Genomic DNA, 19336 nt, shown 5'->3' with positions numbered 1-19336 from the left:
CTATCGCATGCAGGTCTCCACGGGGCCAAGGAGTCACCAATAGGCTGCTTCAGGTGAAGCAGAAAGGGACGCCGCATGACCCCATTTGTAGGAAGTGTCCAGACCGGCAAGTCCATAGACACAGAGGGCAGATTTGTAGTTGCAGGGAATCAGAGGAGAACCTGGGAGCGCATTTGGCTAGGGACAGGCAGAGAGTGTGTGATGAAAATAAAATGTTGTAAAATTGACTGTGCCCATTCAGTCCTAAAAACCACCTAACTGTGCACTTTAAATGGGTGAACTGCATGGGAGGTAGATTATATCTCAATACAGGTGTTAAAAAAGAAAAAAATCCAACAACTTCAAGGGACCTTACTGTATCCAATCCTGGGAGAGGGCATTGCTTCAACAGCCCCGCTCTCGACAAAAAACTCCAGGACAGACAGAAGGAAAAGGTGAAAAGCACATGTGAGAGTCAGGAGAGAGAGTTCGGGGAGCTGCCCTTGTCCACACCAGCACTCAATTTCCACCAGAATCGACTTCTGGGCAGTGGTGCCTAAGGATTGCCCAGCACCTTCTATGGAGGCATGGCTGAGGAAAGCAAGTGCACCTCAGAGACAGCCATGCTGCCTGGCACACTGGCTGTCTCCCCAGAGAAAATGTGCTCCGCACCCTGACAGTTTTCACGAGCCTTCTGACCACAGGGCACCCATGCTCCTTTCCAGGGAGGGCATGAGCCGGAGCCTGCCCGCTGAGCTAGCCCTTACCGCTCGGATATGGCCTCGGCCTGCTCCTCCTTGCGCTCCATCTCCAGGACCTCCTCCTCCGTGTACTCCAGCTTGGCCCGCTCCTCGGCCAGTTCCCTCTCCACTGCCTGCAGCTGTGCCGTGGTTCTGGCCAGGAGCACCGTCACCGCATCCTGTAGGAAGAGGGGGTGCGTGAGGACAGCTCAGGCCAGCAGACCCTGCGCACACGGCAGGTGTCCACATGGCACAGGTAGGAGGCCACTCTGCTGCCCTTCCGTGAGAAGAAACTCACCCTACCTAGGTCTGTGGTGGAGGCATTCATGTGGCCTTCTCCTGCAGCAATGAGGGCTCATATTTAAAAGTAGCCAGTGTACCACCCGTGACCATGAACACATTTGCATTAAAAAAACATTTGCATGCAATGGCCATATGGAAACTCTACTCCTTTACCCCACTATACTGACTTACGTCTACAAAGACATTTCTAAGAAATGACTTCCCCAAGACAAAGCCAGTCTCAGGGTCACGAAGGCAGCAGTGATCAGCTCCTTAGAGCAGGGCCAAGTACCGTCTTGCCGGAGATGTAGATGGTGTGTGCAGGGTCCCGGGCAGAGCTCTCTCCTGCACACCCAGCCTCCCGCGTCCTTGATGGTTCAGAGCTGGTGAACACCTGCACGGAATGCCAGCGCAGCTGCATCTCACTCAAACTGTCATAGTCAGCCAGGTTAATCTGAGCAATGCCCTGCAGGGGTATTAAAGAAATGCCAGAACAGGCACTGAATGATTTCGCCGTGATGACTAGAGTCCTTTAAAATATCCAGTTCAGGCATGAGCCACCTGTAATCCCAGGATTTTGGCCAAGGTGGGAGTTCGAGACCAGCCTGGGCAACAGAGCAAGATGATGTACAACTGTGGTCCCAGCTACTCAGAAGGCTGTGGTGAGCCAAAATCATACCACTGCATTCCAGCCTGGGCAACAGAGTGAGACCCTGTCTCAAAAAAATCCAGTTCACCCTTCAATCTTTGTGTGTGCGTGTGCGTGTGTGCGTGTGTGTGTGTGTGTGTGTGATGGAGTGTTGCTCCATTGCCCAGGCTGGAGTGCAGTGGTGCGATCTCAGCTCACTGCAACCTCCACCTCCCTCCCTAGTTCGAGAGATTCCCTCGCCTCAGCCTCCCGAGTAGCTGGGATTACAAGTGTGCGCCACCACACCCGGCTAATTTTTGTATTTTTAGTAGAGATGGGGTTTCGCTATGTTGGCCAGGCTGGTCTCAAACTCCTGAGCTCAGGTGACCCACCCGCCTTGGCCTCCCAAAGTGCTAGGATTACAGGCATGAGCCACTGTGCCCAGGCTACCCTTCAATCTTAACCAAACAAGACATAAAAGATTTCATTCCTACTTAAAGGACTGCAGCACAATGAAAGCAACTGCAGAGGAGTCTAATGGGTGGCTCCCTGGTCGCCTGTTCCGCCCAATCAGAAAGTGCTGGGAAGGGATCAGAAAGGGCAAAAGAATGGGCAACCTGGAGTGCTGGGCCAGGCTCACAGCTCTACTGCCGTGATGAGGCAGATTCGCTCAGGAATTTCTGAAATAAGAAACGACTGCTGAACTCTACATGCCCTAATTGTGCCGCTGAGGGGACAGAACCAAGACAGAACACTCTGGCCATGGAAGGAATCCACCCTGGCTTCCAACCCTGGCATGGGCCTTGGATGGCTGGGATACTGAGGACAAACTGCGGATTCTCCTGAGGCCTCGCCCCGGGGTTGCCAGGTAACGTGCAGGGCGCCCAGGTGAATCTGCACTTCAAATAAACAACACAGGGTTTCCCTGTGAGTCTTAAACACCGCATGGGAAATACTTACACTTTAAAGAGCATCCATAATTTATTTGAAATTCGAATTTAGCTGACTGTCTTGTATTTCTATTTGCTAAATCTGTCAACCCTACTTTGTTCCCTGGACTGAAGATGGGGCTGACGCAAAGGCATCCCACAGGGTTGTGAGTACTAGTTGAGAGGACACATTTAGAGGACAAGGTGCTTGACAACATCACTGGTTGGATCATCCCTGTTTGTATTTCCAGCCACAGAAACAATGAAGAAGATCACAACTTCCAAGCAACCCACCACAGGAGAAAGGGAGGATGGCAGAGGGGAAAGGAGGGAGGGAACCAGAGATGGAGGCAGAAGAGAGAGAGGGAGGCCAAAAGGCAAAGACATACAAAACCTAAGAAAGCATCACAAAAGAGTACAAGAGAAAGAAGGGAAAGAAAGATACACACAAAAAAAAGACCGGCTGACTGAAACACGAAGGAAGGAAGGAGGACGGGGCGGGCGGAGCCTGGCGCCATACCAGCAGTTCTTCCTGCAGCTGCGGAGTCACTGAACACACGTATAACTGAAGTGACTTCAGTGTCAACGCGCTGGAATGCACGGGGATTCTGAACACTTCGTTAAACACCAGCGGCACTTGGAACTCCAGAGCCTTGGAGCAGTAAGTGTTGGGCGTGCCCGAGTCCAGTGGGGGCAAATAGACTCGGATGTGGCTGCAAACAGAATGGGGGAGGGAAGAGCGCGTGCAGGCGGCGCTAACAGATGGCACAGTCCCAGAGCAGGCGTGACCTACACAATGCGCACAGACCCCCCACGTGCAGCCCCCTTTGGGCGGCTGTGGCTACAGTCTCAGAGTCCTTTGCAAAAAGTTCCTTTCTCAACTAAGCATAGACCGATGTACCCCAGGGATGGGGGAAGTCACTCACAAGGAGGATGACTTCCAAGCCAGGACTGAAGCAGCGGATGCTTCCAGGCCCTGCTGTTCCCCATCTTTTTGGGAATCGCCCCTCTGGTTTTTCTGCATGGCTCCCCCACTGCTTTCTCTGCCCATCACCCATGGGGTAGCCCGTATTTCCCACCCTCCCTGCCCCAAGTCTGGCACATGGGAGGGGCTGAGCCATCTGTGAGCACTGCAGAGGTCATTGGGGTGGCCGAACCCCAGCCGAGCCCCCAGCTGCTCACACTCAGGGATCCTCAGGCCTTCAGAAGACTCACCAAAGGGGCCCCACCCTGCGACTTGAACGGACCATTACAGGCATGGTCACCTGCTTGGGTAAGTGGGACCCTCCATCAGGCCCCCATCTGGGGCCACGGAGCTCAGAGAGGCAGCGCTCCCACGATCGAGGCCAAAGTCACCAGCTGCTCCCAATGCCTATTTCCTCCTCCCCGCTCAGTCAAGGACGCCCTGGTCCCAGCCAGAGGTCTCTCAAGATCACAGAGCAGAGCACGACGACATCAGCAACCCCATCCCCAGGCCAGGAGGATGCAGTCCTGTACGGCACAGGCAAGTGCTTCCTCCACGCCAACACGGCACACACTAGCTTGCCACCAGCACCGGCACCTTCACCGGCCTCAAATCATTCACTAGACTCTTTTGAAGACTTTACACTTCAGACACACATTCCCTGGTGCTTTCCTGGAAATTCAGGCTCCCAAACTGTCTTTTCCCTCCTCAGCCATGTGGCTGGCTGGCCACTGCCCTGGGGCCTGGCTTACACTTTGCAGTCTTCCTTCACCGCCAGCCCCGCCGGGTTCTTCAGCTGCAGCACGTGCACGAGGAGACACTCGCTGCCGCTGTCGCGCCTAGGAAACCAGACACGAGTCATGGACGGCAGGTGCTCCCCAAGTAAAACCATCCTTCTGACTCAACTGCAGCAGTGGCCATCCACTGCCTGGGATTCTGCCCCACCCTATCTGCAGGAGACATCTGCACCTAGTGGGTAAAGCCCAGGTACAGCACAGTCCCCGTAACAAAGAATGACCAAATGCCAACCGTGCCGGGTGGAGGAGCCCTGGACTGAAGTGACAAGAGTGAGCAAAGGAAATGGCTGGGACCCAAACACCCTGTTTTCCTCAGGGGCACCTCACAGCCACTGCCTTTATTGACACTGTAATTAGAAACCAAAAATTGTTGTCCTGCCAACCAGCGGATTACTTCCTTGACAGTGAGGGAGGGAGCCCGCTACCTGTGCTGCAGTGAGCAGAACCAACTCCTGGCAGACACGGGCGCAACTGTCCCCGAGAGCCACACTTTGCCTGCCGGAGCCCCCAGCTCCAGGAAGTGGCGGCTCTCAGCTGTGAATCTCCGTGTTGGAAGACAACAGTGGAGCCACTTTTCCCTGTCACTCCTTCCTGCCACCTCTGTTCCCTCACCTGAGACCTCGGATAACAAGGGTCCCTCCAGCCCTGTGTGTGCAGGTGGGAGCCACGGGTTGGGCCCAGTCTCCAGCCCAGCCCCAGGGGAAACAGGGTAGGGTCTGTACTCACAGGAGTCCCACGTGGATCTGGGGATCTCCGTTACTGGCCGTGTCTCCGTAGGCAGGCTCCTCGGCATCTTCGTTCCTGAACACAGGGGTAAATGCAACCAACTTCATTCCTGAGGGAACCGGTCGCTACAGATTCTGCAGGAGCTCCCTCGTGCTGAGAGAGGGCTTTGTTAAGTTGTGACGTTAAGTCAATGAGGTCATCATGTGTCTGAAGGAACAGGGCGGGCCCCCAGAATCCATGAGGCATCTTACTGGGTACCTGCCTACAAACTGCTGGGTATTTCTGTTGTTGTTTTATTTTGTTTTGTTTCTGAGATAGAGTCTGGCTCTGTTGCCCAGGCTGGAGTGCACTGGTGCAATCTCGGCTCACTGCAACCTCCACCTCCTGGGCTCAAGCGATTCTCCTGCCTCAGCTTCCCCAGTAGCTGGGATTACAGGCACCCACCACAACGCCCAGCTAATGTTTGTACTTTTAGTAGAGACAGGGTTTCACCATGTTGGCCAGGCTGGTCTCGAACTCCTGACCTCAGGTGATCAGCCCACCTCAGCCTCCCAAAGTGCTGGGATTACAGGCGTGAGCCGCCGCGCCCAGCCTATTTCTTATGTTGTTCCTGTTTTAGGAAAATAGACTTTGTGGCTGGGCACGATGGCTCATGCCTGTAATCCCAGCACTTTGGGAGGCTGAGGTGGGTGGATCACTTGAAGCCAGGAGTTTGAGACCAGTCTGGCCAACATGGTGAAACCCCATCTCTATTAAAAATACAAACAAAATTAGCCAAGTATGGTGGAGTAGATCTATAATCCCAACACTTTGGGAGGCAGAGGCGGGCCGATCGCTTAAGCCCAGGAGTTCAAGACCAGCCTGGGCAACATGATGAAACCCCATCTCTACTAAAAATACAAAAATTAGCCAGGCATGGTGGTGTGTGCTATAATCCCAGATATCTGTGGGGCTGAGGTGGGAGAACTGCTTGAGCCCAGGAGTTTGAGGCTGCAGTGAGCTATGATTGCACCACTGCACTCCAGCCTGGGTGACAGCGAGAGCCTGTCTCAAACAAACAAACAAACAAAAAATAAATAAATAAATAAATAAAAGAAGAAAGTAACCTTGCACGCCTTTCAAAACCACATGTAATACTTGAGGAAATGTTCAAAAATTAACTTTAAGTGAACTGTCTTCTAGATACCAGAGACTTAAATTGTACAAAGAAATAATGACATCAAAGATGCCCGATCAAAATAAAGCATGGAATTCCAAAAGGCGCTGTGTCATTGTGAAACCATTCCTATAGCTACGAAAACAAGGAAGAGAGGGAGGGAAGAAATTCATTTCTAATGAATGAATGTCCTTTCCAGAAAAGCAGGGCTCTCCCATACATTGATTCTCCTTTTTGAGCTCCATCAGACTCAAGCCTTAGGCCCCCAGGGCCAGGGAGAAAGACTTCTTTCTAAAACCCAATCACCCAAAGGTGAAAGAAGCTAGAAAAATATCCTACCCCTGGAAAAATAAACAAAGTGTCAATGTATGAAAGTTTCAGTACGGAATCTTTTTGTGATTGCCAGTAACACAGGTGATTCTGCGTAGGGAGAAGGAAATAGTAAGACTAGCTTCAGACCTTTTGGTTAGAGGTTCAAACACCCCACTGTCGCTGGCTAGCGAATAATCCGACAGACATGCGGAGATGCGGCGTGCCCTCCTCTCCAACCTCTTGGCACTGTCTTCTCGAAGAGTCACTGCTGTAAGTAAGGGACACACACAGGGTCAGGAAATAACAGCACTGGGGACCGGGGTCCTTGACGCTGGAGCACACACTTCGTCAATGAGTGTTCCAGAGACTCTCTGGGACACACACACACGGAGACATGCTGTGCTCTAGTTGTTTTTCATATGGGAAAATTGAAGAAATGAACTTCTGCTACCTCTTGGATTCATAAATCTATTTCCACCCCCTTAATGAACACACAGAACATAAGATGACGATGAGAAGCCCCTCAAATGGCACTTTCTGAAAGCCGTGCACACCCACAAGACAGGAAAGCAGCATTAGCCCGATGGGAACAGCAGCGGCGCTCGCCAAGAGGTCATGGTTTTCACTGCCTTCTTTATGCTGTCGGGTATTTCCCATGTTTTATACAACAAATACTGCTTTTATACTCAGGAAAAAAACATTTTAATTATCCAAATAAACCCTAGAAAAATTAGCAACCTTCAAAGCAGAGGACACAGTTGAACCCACACTCATTCTCTGAAAACACCACCTGGGAGGCCTGCGGCCCCGGGGGAGGAAGCTGGGGCTCAAGCGTGGCTGTCTCAGTGACTGCAGGCAGGAGCCTTCCAGCCGCCCTTCTGGGTTAGCACGCTGCTATTCCTGCTACGCTTATTTTTATCTTTCACATCTATTTTATTCAAGAGCCAAAAATAGCCATTGAAATGTTTCCTTTTAACAGTTCATCAGCCGTTTCTACCCATTTCCTCATAGCAATAAGTTCCTTTTAACAAAACCAATACAAATGTGTATATCATCTTCCTGCGCTAAATGCAACTGTGAGCCCAGGAGTCTGTTTTGTGGAGGGGCACACTCGGCCGGAACATGGAATCAAACTGGAAGCCCCAGCTGGGCACTCCACCGTCACTCAAAGCCAGCTCCCGCTTCCATCTCCGCACTTTTCTTTGGCTAAGTTCTAGAAACGGAAAGGGTTGACCTTTGTGCCTTCCTAAACTGAGTCCACTGGTGACCATCTCTCCTTTCAACCAAATTATCATCCACGCCAATGAAATACAAACATGTTCAACAGCATGCAGAACACATGGGGCTGTGGCCTTTGGCCTCACAAGGTTAAGTGGAGGCCGAGTGAATCTTCCAAAGGTCTGCCATACCACATCTGGAGAATTCGCTGCTTCTCCCCCATCAGCCAGGGCTGGAAGCTGGCCTCCATCCTAGGGTGGCTGGAGGCACTGCCTCTCAGACAGATCATGACTCCAGACGCCAGCTCTCCTCTTTATCCCTGCCACATGGAAGGACCCAAACACCTGGCCCTCAACTGCAAATGGAAGCCCCCCCAACCACTGCATCAACCCCCAGCAAAGGAAACCACCACTACCATTTGCATTCCCAGCCTTGACACGCGTGGTCCCCAGACTCAGCTGTAGATGCCTGCAGGGAAACAGCACCAGGTAACGAGCCTAAGCACCTGCAACCACCCCAGCCCAAGGCGCAAGTCTGGCCACGTTTCTCTCTCATCATTGCCATAGAAGTCAATGCAGAGAGGAAAGAAATGAAGGAGCTAATCCTCGAAGCCCAGGCTGAGTCACTGGACCCACAGGGTGGGCGGAAGTAGGAACTGCCAGGAGGAAGTCCTGTCGGCAACTGCCCCGGCTGAGAAAAAGCACAGACTCCACGCTCCACACCCTGGACACCTGCCCTGGGGCTTCAAGGCACAGAGGTGGACCCTCAGGAGCAGTGCCAGGGAGACGGGTCAAATCTTCCCCATGTTCATGTGAAAATCTCTTTACTCCCTTTTCATCATTCAAGACAGACAGACACTAAGAGCCAAGGACGTGAACACTGCTTGGTAAAAAGGAAGAAAATACAGTCAAAACCACAGCATAGCAAAGCTGCCAGGTGGCATATGACAGCAATGAACGCCATTACATTCCAGAAACAAACACACACAGGGAATGAACAGTGAAAGCTTCTAGGAAAGTTCTTAAACAGCTTGAATATTAACAATGAGATAACAATAAGGCCAATTGCTAACTTGTGTTGAAGCACAGCTATAAGATAACCGTCGTTGGCCACACCCCAGCCATCCTGAACACATCCATCCACAGCACAAACGTATGCCTGGGGCTTGAGCAACAACACTGAGCAAGGGGACTGCCAAGGCCACTTACAGTGAGCACTTCTGTCGAGCCGCATGAGAAGAGATAAAAAAAAAAAGCACAAAGTGAAAACACTGCAGAATTTAAGCCAACAACATTAAACGGAATATCAATACCATAAAAACATCAATATGAGCAAAGTCAAGATTTTTACGGGTTTTGATTAGCAAATACTAATGGGTAGATGAAAATAGCTAAGTATTTCATAATCATAACACATTTGACTTTTAAAATCCAGGGAAGACAAAACTGTAACAAAAACGTAAATAGTATGAAAGATCACAGTGTATTGCCCCACTCCTCCGACCTGCCTTCTGTTTCCTCCGATTGATTGAAAACACAAGGAAAAAATCATTCAGAGGCTGGTTTGCAAGTTTGGACAACTTTGATTTTTATCTTACAAAAATTTTGTCTTACTAAGACTTGCTGGGGGCCAAACTTAGACTGCAGTGTTCCCAGCACAGCTGATACATGATGGGGCAGGGGAGGCGAGGAGCCCCCCTGTGTCCATGCCTGAAGCTGGCTACCCAACCCGGCCCTCTGGGGACACCCAGCAGGGTCAACTATTTCAAGTTTCTAAGGATACAAATAAACGTGTCCTTAGAACAACATAATACATATGTGTCCTTGAAACAATGTAATATATGTAACATATAAAACCACCACCAGATGGCAGTATCATAAAAAGCTACCGCTAGGCGGCAGTGTCATGCAAGAATCCACCACCGATGTCATATAAGAATCTACCACCAGATGGCAGTGTCAGTCAGGAATTTATCGGCGGTGTTATATAAGAATCCGCCACCAGATGGCAGTGCCATACAAGAATTCATCACCAATGTCATATACAAATCCGCCACAAGATGGCAGTATAATACAAGAAATAATCACGAATGACATATGACTCCACCACGAGATGGCAGTGTCTACACACGTAAGCAAATACTTCCCAGTCCAAGAAGTTTCAACCATTATAGCATCTGCCACGGAAAGCAAAGGAAAAAATAAAGAAATCAGGATGTGAAATTAAGTCAGCGCTTCTCCCTCCCACTCTGTCTCTCCTCTGACCCAAAGTGGCCCTTGGGCCTTGTGCAGATTTTATGCCTAACTAGACTGACATTCTGGAATCTCAATCCCTTAAGGAGAAGGTGGTGGGAGAGAGGAGGGAGACTAAGAAAGAAGTCCTAATTGGATATTTCTTTTCTGACTGAACGGAATAAACATGGAGCACTCAACCTGTGGTTATAAAGAGGAACAAAGCTAATGAAGGATACCTGCATATATGGACTTCAGAAACAATGCATCTGGGGATACCAAAGTGTGTTTGCAAACACAGGGGCAGACACCAAAATAGAGATGCCAAAAAGCCCTGGGGCAGTCTCAGAACATGATGGCCTCTGGTTACGCACGTAAGTGCCAACAGACTACTATTTTATAGAGTGATCAACCTATCTATTGATCTACCAATCCATCTATCTCTTGGGTAACAGAATGGTGGCGAATGGAAGGGGTCACAAAGATCACTGCATTCAAGGGTGGAAAAGGTGAGACTCAGTCCAGGTATGTGTTCAAGGTCACACAGCTAGAAGTGGACAGGGCAGGGAACAAAAGCCTGGTCTCCCAGCTGCTAGTTTGAAGCTGTTTCCACTACACCACACTGGTTCTGCTCTCTAGTTTTATTTCTACCCCTTGCCGCATAAATACTCCATAGTACGTGACTAGGGTTTCTCAGCCTCAGCCCTCTTGACATTTGGGGCTGGACCATTCTTGAGGGGGAGGGGGTGCTGCCCTGTGCATGGTAGGGTGCTTAGCAGCATCCCTGGCCTACACTCGCCAGATGCCAGGAGCATCTCCCATCCCCTAGTTGTGACAACCAAAAATGTTTCCAGACATTGCCAAGTGTTCCCCAGGGGCAGGACGCAAAAACACCCCTGGCTGAGATCCACTATGCTGTACAAATTATCTAGTGTTTGCCTAAATGGAACATTTAAAACATTTTTGCTGTGCAAATAAAAGTCAATTAAATGGGCTGAACTTCAGGAACGGGAGACCTTGTTCTTGATCCTCTTTAAAACCAAAGGAAGATAAAGTTGCCATGGGTGGCTGAGAAAAGCACATGGGGTCAATATTCCCTTCAATAGCAGTTTGGTCTTCCACGCAGGCTACAAGCTGAAAGACCCCAGCTCCGAGGAGGAGCTGAACCAACACCAACTGAATGGATGAGGCTCCACGGAGCTCCGTGTTTTTCCATTTGAAGAATCACCAGAGAAACCAAATCAGTAGAAATGACCGATACTTACAGGCATGTCTTTTGAAATTACACAATTATTTTCACTTCCACATTTGATAGACCTATGTTCTTGAAAACTATGAAAACTATAAAAGATAAAGAGATGTCAAAGCAACAAAAGAAGTCGAGATTTCCACTAGCTACAACCAGACACCTGTTGGCATAATGGTCTCAGGCGGGCACACACTGACGGTTCCATCTCGGCACGCACGCTGCAAAGGTCATGAAGGCCCTAATCCATCTCCAGCAGCCTCTGAATGTGGAAGCCTGTGTAGTTCTTACCCTAGTTTTCAACAATTAAGTATTTTTTGAAAACAAGCCAAATACCTAGGAAAGACAACTTTGTCAATTTCAATGATCTTTCCCCAACACAGATCAGAAAGAGCAGGTGTATGCTCTTCCCGATCACATCAATATTCCTAAACGTAAAGCTCACCATGGACCTGGAAAGCCAGCCGTCCTTACTCCGGACCCCACAGTTTCTGCCCTGCAGGTAACCCTCGCCCCGCAGGAGGCCGCATCCGCACTTACTTCCACCCACGGGAGCGCTGGCTGGTGGGGGTCCTCGCTCGTGCGGCCCTTCCCCGTCCCCGGGGACCCCGTGTGGCTGAAGGGCCGCCATGCCTGGTAAGTCTTCGTCCCCCAAAGCCGAGGCGTGTGCCCGCAGTCTGTCCAGGGCGCCCAGGCCTGGCCCCTCACAGCTGTCTGCCAGCTGCGCCAGCGGCGAGTCCCGCGAGGCAGGGAGGAAGGGCGTGTCCAGGGGCGAGCTTGGGGGCGACAGCGAGGACAGCGAGGAGCGGGAGGACAGCGACGCCAGGGACTGGGGCGTGTCCAGGGACCGCCTCTGCTTGTGGAAGCCCGAGGGGCCTGGGGGCTCTGAAAAGGGAGCATCTCGCCCCAGAGAGTCGAAGGGAATGAGGTCGAAGCGTAGAAGCTGGCTGCCCTCAGCGTCGGGCTTCTCATACTGCGGGAGGCCGTAGATGTCCGTGAAGCTGACCGAGCTCAGGGAGCCCCGGCTGGAGGCCAGAGACCCGCGGCTGGAGGCTAGAGACCCGCGGCTGCTCCCCGAGGACACCGTCAGGGTGCTGGCACACAGGCTGAAATGAGACAGCATGGCCATCTGAGATGGCAGGGCAGCCACCCCTGCTCACCCTGTGAGCACGGAAAGGGTGGCAGAGAGCAGTGGGCAACAGCAGAGACCCGTGCCCAAGTCCCAGTCCCAGTCCTGGCTGGAACACATATTAGCCAGGTACACTTGGTCAAGCCATTCACCCCGTCTGGGCTCCCACGGGCTCACTGGGGCTGGGGTGAGAACAGTTCCCACCTCGGGCATTGTTAGGAGGAGTATCTGAGAAAATGACACATCTGAGGCCCTTGACATTGCACTCTACCATATGGTAAGGGCTGAAGAATGTGCGCAGGGCCATTCTTGAGCAGCCAAATCTTACTAGCTTAAAAAATTCATATGCTTTTAAAAAAAACCCAAAATAAAAATGCGCATGTGTATAGATGTACACTTCTGAAACTGTTAATTAGGTTACAAAATCCTTGAATACATCTGACTTCAGGCCTCTTATTTACCCTGAAGCCAAATGTGGTTCTCTCCATATTCCTTGAGTCATACAGTAGTAGCATGTTAAAAATATAATGTATCCATTCTGTGTTAACAACATTTCAGGTCAAGCTCCAGTAGGAGAAAAATAAGCTACAAGAAACAAGTTCATGTACCAGTCATTGGAACATGATGAACAAGTACAGTTTTCTCTTTGAAAGTAACCTACCTTTTTAACTGGGACTGGAGGTAGGATGTTAAGCGGGTGGCTTCTTCCAGCTGCAGAAGTAGACAATTCCTTTTTTCCTGAAGCAGAATCCTGTAGGTAAGAAGACAGTCGATTAGTACATTTCAAAGACAGGGAGAATATTTTCAGAACAAGACATTCCACTATCAATTCCCTCCAGCTGAATTAGGTTGCAATCACCACCCATTCTAAAAGCACCCAGGTCACAAGGGCCAAGATCACAGAGACTGCTTTTGTCCCGTTTGAAAAATACATCCCTGGCACCCTGAGCAGTGCCTGCTACTCTGTGGATGCGCCACGCACAGTGCACGGGGGAGGGGATGCGTGAGAAGAGGAGTGGGCACAGGGATGGGTCAATGTGTGGGTGGGTGGCTGGATGGGTGGGTGGCTGGATGGGTGGGTGGGTGGCTGGATGGGTGGCTGGGTTGGTGGATGGCTGGCTGGGTAGGTGGCTGGGTGGGTGGCTGGATGGGTGGCTGGATGGGTGGCTGGGTGGGTGGCTAGATGGCTGGCTGGGTGGGTGGCTGGGGATGGCTGCTTGGATGGATGGGAGGAGTGGTAAGTGAGCAGAAGGACAGATAACTAGCAGATGAGCTCAAACGCAGAGCACGCAGTCATCTGTTGAAATTCCTTGGAACAAATCAGATTCCCTCATACTAGGCCATCTTCTAGACAAGAACAAATATAATTCTAAGATCTATACAGTTAAAACATTAGAAGCAAATGAAACAAAACAGCAGCCGTTGCCATCTCCAGGCCATGGGGTTGGAGGTATTTTTGTTTTCCTTCCTTCTACTTTTTTCTACTTTGTAATTCTGTAGAATAAAATTTATTCCTACTGCAGTAAGCCCACCGCCTAGAATCGAGCCTATCGTGGATAGGCACTCAATACACAGTTGTTGGACAACTCCATGAATAAATATGTTTGCCTCTAGAAGGAAACACTCCTGGTTTACAAATGGAAATGACACTGTGACATGTGGCCACAGTAGGCCCCTTTAATACCTTCCTCTTTCCACCAACAGGGAAGGGGACATGCCGAAGGGGTTTAAAGAGCTTGGCTAGGTGGGAGTGAGAGGAAACCAGACACAGTGTCTGACAGCAGCCTGGGATTCAGAGAATCCCACCTGGCCAGTCACTCACAAGCTGTGTGGCCTTAGGCAAATGTCTCACCCTCTCTGAGCCCTTAGTTTCATTACCTGTAAAAATGGAGTCCACAATCTCCAGCTCGGGGAACTGATGCTGCATAGATAAAATAATGTACGGCAGATGACACGTGATTGACAAAGAGCTGCTATCACCCATAAAGGAAACAGATGCGCCACCAACTTAGGATAAGGAAGACAAACCAGTCTGAGTTTGTTTACAAGTTTCAACCACATGCCATAAATTCTGATGAGCCTTTGTTTCTCTTGATGCAAACAAAATTCCAAATGGTGCCATGCAGAGGTCAGCTGGCAAGAGAGTAACAAGCATCGTCCTAAATGGAGCCACGACACAACCCACTTTCAAGTTCAATATCATATATTGAAACCAATGGTTTCCAAAGCATGATCCAAAGACCCCTGGCGGATCCCCAAAACTCCTTCAGGGGTCCTATGAGGTCCCCTCTTTCCCAATGGCATATCGGTAAGCAGCTAGATGGTCTTCACGTGTTCACTCAAAATGACCCTATCTCAACAGGCCGAATGCACCAATGGCCAAAGCAGCTGCCTTCTAGCAAGCCAGATGCTAAAGAGATGGATGGCAAGGGCAAATAATACCACTCTTCTCACTATAGTTTTTTGTTTCAAAAAAGTTATCAGTCATAAAAATGTTACTAATATTAACACATAATAGGGTTTTTATTGTCTTTTTTTATTTATTGAGATGGGGCCTTGCTCTGTTGTGCAGGCTGGAGTGCAGTGGTGCAATCAGAGCTCACTGCAACCTCCACCTCCCGGGCTCAAGCCATCCTCCCACCTTAGGCTCCCAAGTAGCTGGGACCACAGGCATGTGCCACCACACCCAGCTAACTTCTGTATTTTTTGTAAAGATGAGGTTTTGTCATGTTGCCTAGGCTGGTCTCGAACTCCTGAACTAAAGTAATCCTCCTGCCTTGGCCTCCCAAAGTTCTGGGATTACAGGCATGAGCCACTGTGCCCAGCCTATTGTTATCTTTAATAAATAAATATTTAAAAAATTTCCCAGCGCTAACTTCTAAATTAGCAAATACTGACAGATAAAAATCCACATAAACACTGATAGGTCCCTGGGTGGGGAAAAATGAAAAACAAAACAAAACAGTTAGAAAAAAGAACTTTAAAAAAACCAACACAAACAAAAGCTCTTTGGGAGCCTCAGCATTTTAACATTGGAAGGAGGTTCTGAGACCAAAATGTTTGAGAACAGCTGTAATAAACTCTTGAGTAGAATGTTCTAAGATTCCAGTTACCTATGATATTTTAATTTTTAAGGAAAATGTTCTGATAGCTTGTACATATGAAAGTAACGTTTAAAAAGCAATTCTGGGGCCAGGCGTGGTGGCTCACGCCTGTAATCCCAGCACGTTGGGAGGCCGAGGCGGGCAGATCACGAGGTCAGGAGATCGAGACCATCCTGGCTAACACGGTGAAACCCCGTCTCTACTAAAAATACAAAAAATTAGCCGGGCGTGGTGGCGGGCACCTGTAGTCCCAGCTACTCGGGAGGCTGAGGCAGGAGAATGGCATGAACCCGAGAGTCGGAGCTTGCAGTGAGCCGAGATCGCGCCACTGCACTCCAGCCTGGGCGACAGAGCGAGACTTCATCTCAAAAAAAAAAGTTCCACTGAGGGGCTTATAGAAAGGCACACTGCTTTGTATGCACTGCCTCATTCCTTACTGGTCTTTGGATTCTATCCCTGCTTTACAGATGAAGAAACTCATATAAAGTAGCTTGCCTCTGCTACGCAAGCTCAAAGTTCGGTCAGGCTGGATTGACCCTAAAGCCAAGGCACATTACCAACAAACAGGCATTTCTTTTACTACTGAAAAACATTTCCCCAATTTTCTGTGATACTCACATCCTATCTGACGCTTATCCAGGGCGATATCCTCAAAAACCCCATCTTTTTCAGAAGATGGAGAGCCGAGAGTTTTCAAAGGGAGTTTAAAAGTGAGTTCAAAATACATCCCTCATTGGGCTTTGGAGCTGTAACTTGGAACCCACTCTCACAAGCACCGGGACACTATTAAGTCACAGAGGACTCCAGGGGCAGAGACGACACCAGCAGAGCGTATCCAGTGGCAAACAGTGACCAGCTCCAGGAAGCAATTTGTTGTAGGGAATTTACCCAAGCCCGGTCCAAGGCTACTAACTTTTTTCTTAATGCTTTTCAGAAATTCTAACCCAACCTGAATTCTATTAGCTCAAATCCCAAATTAATAGAATCTAAATTGAGTTCCTACTGAAAACTGGCTCCACTCTTGAGTGACCAGGGTAGAATTTCCAACCCATCGCTAAATCCGTCGGCACATTCCAGCTCTGTTTTCACACATATGACATATAGATACATTCATATGTACGGCTCGGTTTTAGACTGTCTTTAGTCATGACTTATTTTCAGATTGTTTTATCTGTAGTGAAAAAAGTTTTAGATCAAATTCCCCCCTTCTATCCAATACAACACATTTGTCATTATACAAACAGGTGCATTTCGGAGCACGCAAGAGACAGCGCATCTGGATACAAGATCACACACAAGTGCCCATGACTGCCCACATTTGCAGTCTAATTTTATGCTGGTTATTCTGAAAGTTGCAGATGACTAAAAATGTAACTTTCTTACCAAACAGGGGCCACGCTGGCAATAACTGAGACATCTAAAAACTGGCTGGAACATAAACTGCTAAAATAAGAGTCTTAGACATTTGCCTGACTTCTGTACTTATTTTTTCAACAACAAAAAAAGGGGATACAGTTTCCTGGCATAAAACTGGCCAGGGCCCAACTCCTAAAGCACATAGCCTTGTGTCTCCAATTCAAAGGAAACGAACTTCAAAGAATATTTACCACTGCTATGAAAAGGAGTAGGAAAGTAAGCTAACAGATTAAGAAAATATAAAGTCTAACTTACTGTCTTTATTTACTTTACATAAAGTACTTTATTGTAAAGATGTCATTAAATTATGACAAAGGAAAACATGACTTCAGGTTCAGCAGAACCAAATTTTTGCTTTTTGATAGATCTTTCATTTTATAATCACCCCTATAATAAAAGCAGTCATCCTTGGAAAGAGAATTTCTCAGGATGGCAGGCATCTTGTAATCGAGCCGTGGGGTTCTCTGTTGAACATCAGCATCTTGTATAAATGCCTGCCACACACTAACATGAGCAAGCTAAAATAGCAAAGGATGTCACAAGCGTTGACATGAGCCATCCGAGAGATTATCTAGGGTATGTGTCCTTCACCTCAAGCCTGCTCCCTCAGCCCAGGAGACGTGCACCAGCTCCCTCCAGAGATGCTGGCTCTGAGCAGCTGGGAGGCTGCCGCACGTATCATCTGCCGGGGCGGGAGGCCTGAAGGAGGTGCGCATCTCTCTCTTTCTCCCCCGGATGACACCCCCAGCCCGGCAAACACCTCCCATTTGCTGCTGATGACACTGCAGGTGAGACAGGCAGACTGGGCCCAGCTCTACAGCTGGCACGGCTCAGCCTTAAGGCACCAACCTCACTCTCTCTCTGCACCTGGCCCACGCCGGGTCTCCTAATGCTGCCAGCCTGTGCTGGGGGAAGCCTCCTACCATGTGGCCTCATACTTGCAAACTGCAAACACCCCTCCAATGAAGGGAGGTTGCATGGAGAAATGGGCCCTGCGTGTACCGGCACAGAAAGCCCAGAGCTACAAGAGCCCCACCCCCATGCGATGTGCGTGCAAGTGCTTAGCACATGTGGATGTGCTTTTCCGGCCAAGGTCATTTAGCAGCAGATTCAGGAAACACGCTTGGGGCGATTAGGTCCTGGTCGAGGGCTCTGAGTCCCAGGACTCAGCACCTGGGCTGGTCTCACGAGAGACCCCCATGTGAGTCAAAGCTGGTCCGGCTTTGCTGTCCCCGCCCTTGAACCCAGGCATCGGGGCTAACACTGGCTCCATGGAGGGCTGCAGACTTGTACTCAGGGGCCACAGCACTCGTGTGTGCTGGATTTCCACATGGTGACAGCAGCCACAGTCAAAGGAGCGTGGGTGTGGGGCCCTGAGATGCAGGCGACATTTATGGGGCCAAGTCCTCCCCCCTTCACAGAGAAGCAACAGGAACTCCCAGGCCCTCCTATGCAGAACACACATACAAGAATACCAGGGGTGGAACAGAAGGAAATGTTTAGCTGAAAACAAACGCAGCCGTGCAAGAGCTCTTTCACATTCAGATTCTCCTCGCAGTTGATTCCGGGTGAGGTGACAGGGCATGCCACCATCTCAGGCAAAATGAAATTCACCTGCCTAGGACTCTGAGCTCAACTCTCCAAACACCACCGCTTCCCTGAGGCTGCTGTGAGCCCCTCGTGCCAAGCCACCCATGAACATCCAAGCATAAAGGACGCCCAACAATACAACCATCATGAAACAGAAGGAGTAAGAGCATCTGAACAGATCGAATCATGCAAGCATCTATTAGAGTCTCTGTGGAGCTGCTCATGTGAGCTCAAGGGGGCAAGACTTTAACACGTGGGGGAGGGGCTGCTCTCCAAAAGCCCAGCTGATAGCCACAGAGAAACTGCCGTTAAGTGTGGAAGGCAGGCCCAGCCTTTGACACAATCTGCAGTCTCACACAGCAAATGGAAACCAGGACACACGGCACACGAGGAAAGGCTGAACGACTCAGTGCCACCGAATACCAAAGCCACTATTCTGGCTTTGCATGTCCTGCGTGGTGAAGGAGCCTCAGGACAGACGCACGACAGGTGGCCAGCTTCCCAATGCCAGAGAAGAGCAGGCTCTCCTGGCTAGAAATCAAAGTCGGAGAGGAAAGCAGTAGGTGGATACCCACCATGCTCACCACGTCAGGAACAGGGAATTCTTCCCCCATGCAACAGAGCTGCCCGGGCCGGAGCGGGACCACAGCCTGCTCAGGGCACTGTCCCACAAAGGCAGGTGAAAGCACCAAGCACCAACTTCGGGAAGGGTGGGGCGTGGGCGGAGGTGGAGGTCACCCATCTTCCCTCACTCCTTCCCCCTTGTCAATCACCTCCTGCTTCGGAGCAGAGGCTCCAGAGACCCAGGGAGCAGAAGGCAGTGCCCCCCACCGCATGCCCCTCCTAGGCCAGGGAACATCCAGGCAGGAGAGGCTCTGAGCGATCATCA

General features: G+C 49.9%; 1 protein-coding gene across 2 annotated transcripts in view; it reads right to left on the bottom strand.

The window, feature by feature from the left end:
* WWC3 (WWC family member 3) overlaps window positions 1-19336 on the bottom strand; it is a 129128-nt gene that overhangs the window by 15008 nt on the left and 94784 nt on the right. For both annotated transcript variants that reach the window (XM_016943328.4, XM_016943327.4), the window contains exons 10-17: window positions 12999-13088; window positions 11749-12314; window positions 6661-6781; window positions 5046-5120; window positions 4275-4361; window positions 3079-3271; window positions 1294-1467; window positions 747-898 (exon numbers count right to left, since the gene is read on the bottom strand). In XM_016943328.4, coding sequence (XP_016798817.2) covers window positions 747-898; window positions 1294-1467; window positions 3079-3271; window positions 4275-4361; window positions 5046-5120; window positions 6661-6781; window positions 11749-12314; window positions 12999-13088 — 1458 coding nt within the window. The remainder of the gene's footprint in view (window positions 1-746; window positions 899-1293; window positions 1468-3078; window positions 3272-4274; window positions 4362-5045; window positions 5121-6660; window positions 6782-11748; window positions 12315-12998; window positions 13089-19336) is intronic.

Source organism: Pan troglodytes, chromosome X (genome assembly GCF_028858775.2).
Source record: "Pan troglodytes isolate AG18354 chromosome X, NHGRI_mPanTro3-v2.0_pri, whole genome shotgun sequence".
In the NCBI taxonomy this organism is placed as follows: domain Eukaryota; kingdom Metazoa; phylum Chordata; class Mammalia; order Primates; family Hominidae; genus Pan; species Pan troglodytes.
This window is presented reverse-complemented; position numbering and strand designations above follow the sequence as displayed.